Source organism: Eretmochelys imbricata, chromosome 6 (assembly GCF_965152235.1).
Source record: "Eretmochelys imbricata isolate rEreImb1 chromosome 6, rEreImb1.hap1, whole genome shotgun sequence".
NCBI lineage: Eukaryota > Metazoa > Chordata > Testudines > Cheloniidae > Eretmochelys > Eretmochelys imbricata.
Window position 1 is genome coordinate 2,628,828 of NC_135577.1, and position 1,883 is coordinate 2,630,710.

Genomic DNA, 1,883 nt, shown 5'->3' on the forward strand with positions numbered 1-1,883 from the left:
TCTTCAGCTAAAGGAGCGACATCCTTGTTTGGAAAAATAGGCAATTACCTAGTCACTGAAGTCAGGGCTTTCCGTTATGTCTCTGGGTTTTTATAGAGGCTCCAGTAAATGCCAAACAGATTAATTAGCACAGTGAGCAACTTTACGCCAAACCGACATGCCAAGCCACAGAGCTCCCCTTGCCCAAAGACGGTGGAAAGATTGACACTCCTTCCCTCTCACCCCTTCTTTAGTGATGAAATGATCCCTTCAGACTGATTCTCTCACAGCAGAATCACAAGTCACTGTTTTCTCTTTGGATGAGTGAACAGGAGTGTTTTTGTGTGGGACATGATGAATCTGAAGTGTCATTATATTTACGCAGTGTGTGCATTTTAGCGAACACCTGGAATGACCAGCTGTGAACATCTGGCTCTGTGAACTAAGCCCTTCCTGGAGTGGGTACTGATGTTCATTAAGAAACTGATCTCTGTTTAACTTCACTTCTTTCATTGCAGAGAAGGGGCAGGTTTTGCGCACCATTCACATGCCCATATCTCTATAGCTGCCTGATCTGTGTTCAGAGGAGATGGAAAAGGGAAATCATTCGGAGGCAACTGAGTTCATTCTCTCAGGACTGACAGATCGTCCGGAGCTGCAGGTCCCCCTGTTTGTGGTGTTCCTCCTGATTTATGGTATCACCCTGGTGGGGAACGGGGGGATGATCTTGTTAATCAGGATTGATCCCCGACTCCACACCCCCATGTACTTTTTCCTCAGGAATTTGTCTTTCTGTGACCTCTGCCTTTCCTCAACAATTTCCCCCAAGATGCTGCTGAATTTCTTAGCCGAGAGGAAAGGCATTTCTTACACGGCCTGCGCTGTGCAAATGTCTCTCTCTATCGCTTTTGGAGATGCTGAGGGCCTCTTGCTGGCTGTGATGGCGTATGACCGTTATGTGGCCATTTGTAACCCGCTGCTCTATACGGTCACCATGTCCAGGAAGCTTTGTAAACAGCTGGTGGCTGGGGCGTATGCTGTGGGGTTGGTGGATTCAATGATTCCCACATGTGTTACATTTCGGCTGTCATTCTGCAGCTCCAACATCGTCAATCATTTCTTCTGTGAGATCCCCCCGCTGCTGGCGCTCTCCTGTTCTGACACCCGCATCAATGAGATTATGATGTTTGCTTTCATGTTGTGCATTACCGGGAGCAGATTTGTGGCCATCCTTCTCTCCTATGTCTATATCACCTCCACTATACTGCAGATCAGCTCTGCTGCGGGCCGTCGCAAAGCCTTCTCCACCTGCTCTTTCCACTTGACTGCGGTGGTCCTGTTTTATGGCACCCTCCTCTTCATGTATTTACGTCCCACCTCCAGGTATTCCATGGACACGGACAAAATAGTCTCAGTGTTTTACTCGCTGGTGATCCCCATGTTGAACCCCCTCATCTACAGCCTGAGGAATACGGAGGTGAAGGACGCCCTGAGGAGAGCAATGAATAAACTCCTAACCAAATCTTGAATCTGTTTAACTCAGCACTGGTTTAGTGATGGGGAGTGGAAACAGGTGAATTCAATTCCCATCCCATTGCAATGTAATTTGGCAGAGCCCGTGGGAGTATTGTTCATTATTATATTGTTATTATGAATTTGTTTGTATTCTAACGAGGCCTGCAGGCCCCAACTAAAATCAGGGCTTTGTTAGGCTATTACCCCATCAAAATTCCAGGAGCCACCTGTTTCAGATGTGTGAATATTTGTGACGTGCTTCTGTAGAACTGATCAATGAAATTGTTTTTAATGGTTCATTTTATTAATAAAAAGAAAAGGAGTACTTGTGGCACCTTAGAGACTAACCAATTTATTTGAGCATGAGCTTTTGTGAGCTACAGTGAAAG

At 46.1% G+C, this 1,883-nt stretch overlaps 1 protein-coding gene across 1 annotated transcript; it reads left to right on the top strand.

The window, feature by feature from the left end:
* The first annotated feature begins 568 nt into the window (after positions 1-568).
* Positions 569-1,507, top strand: LOC144266629 (olfactory receptor 5AR1-like). Its single transcript, XM_077820072.1, has one exon. It carries the CDS (start codon positions 569-571, stop codon positions 1,505-1,507), a length of 939 nt encoding a protein of 312 aa, XP_077676198.1.
* Positions 1,508-1,883: the final 376 nt, after the last annotated feature.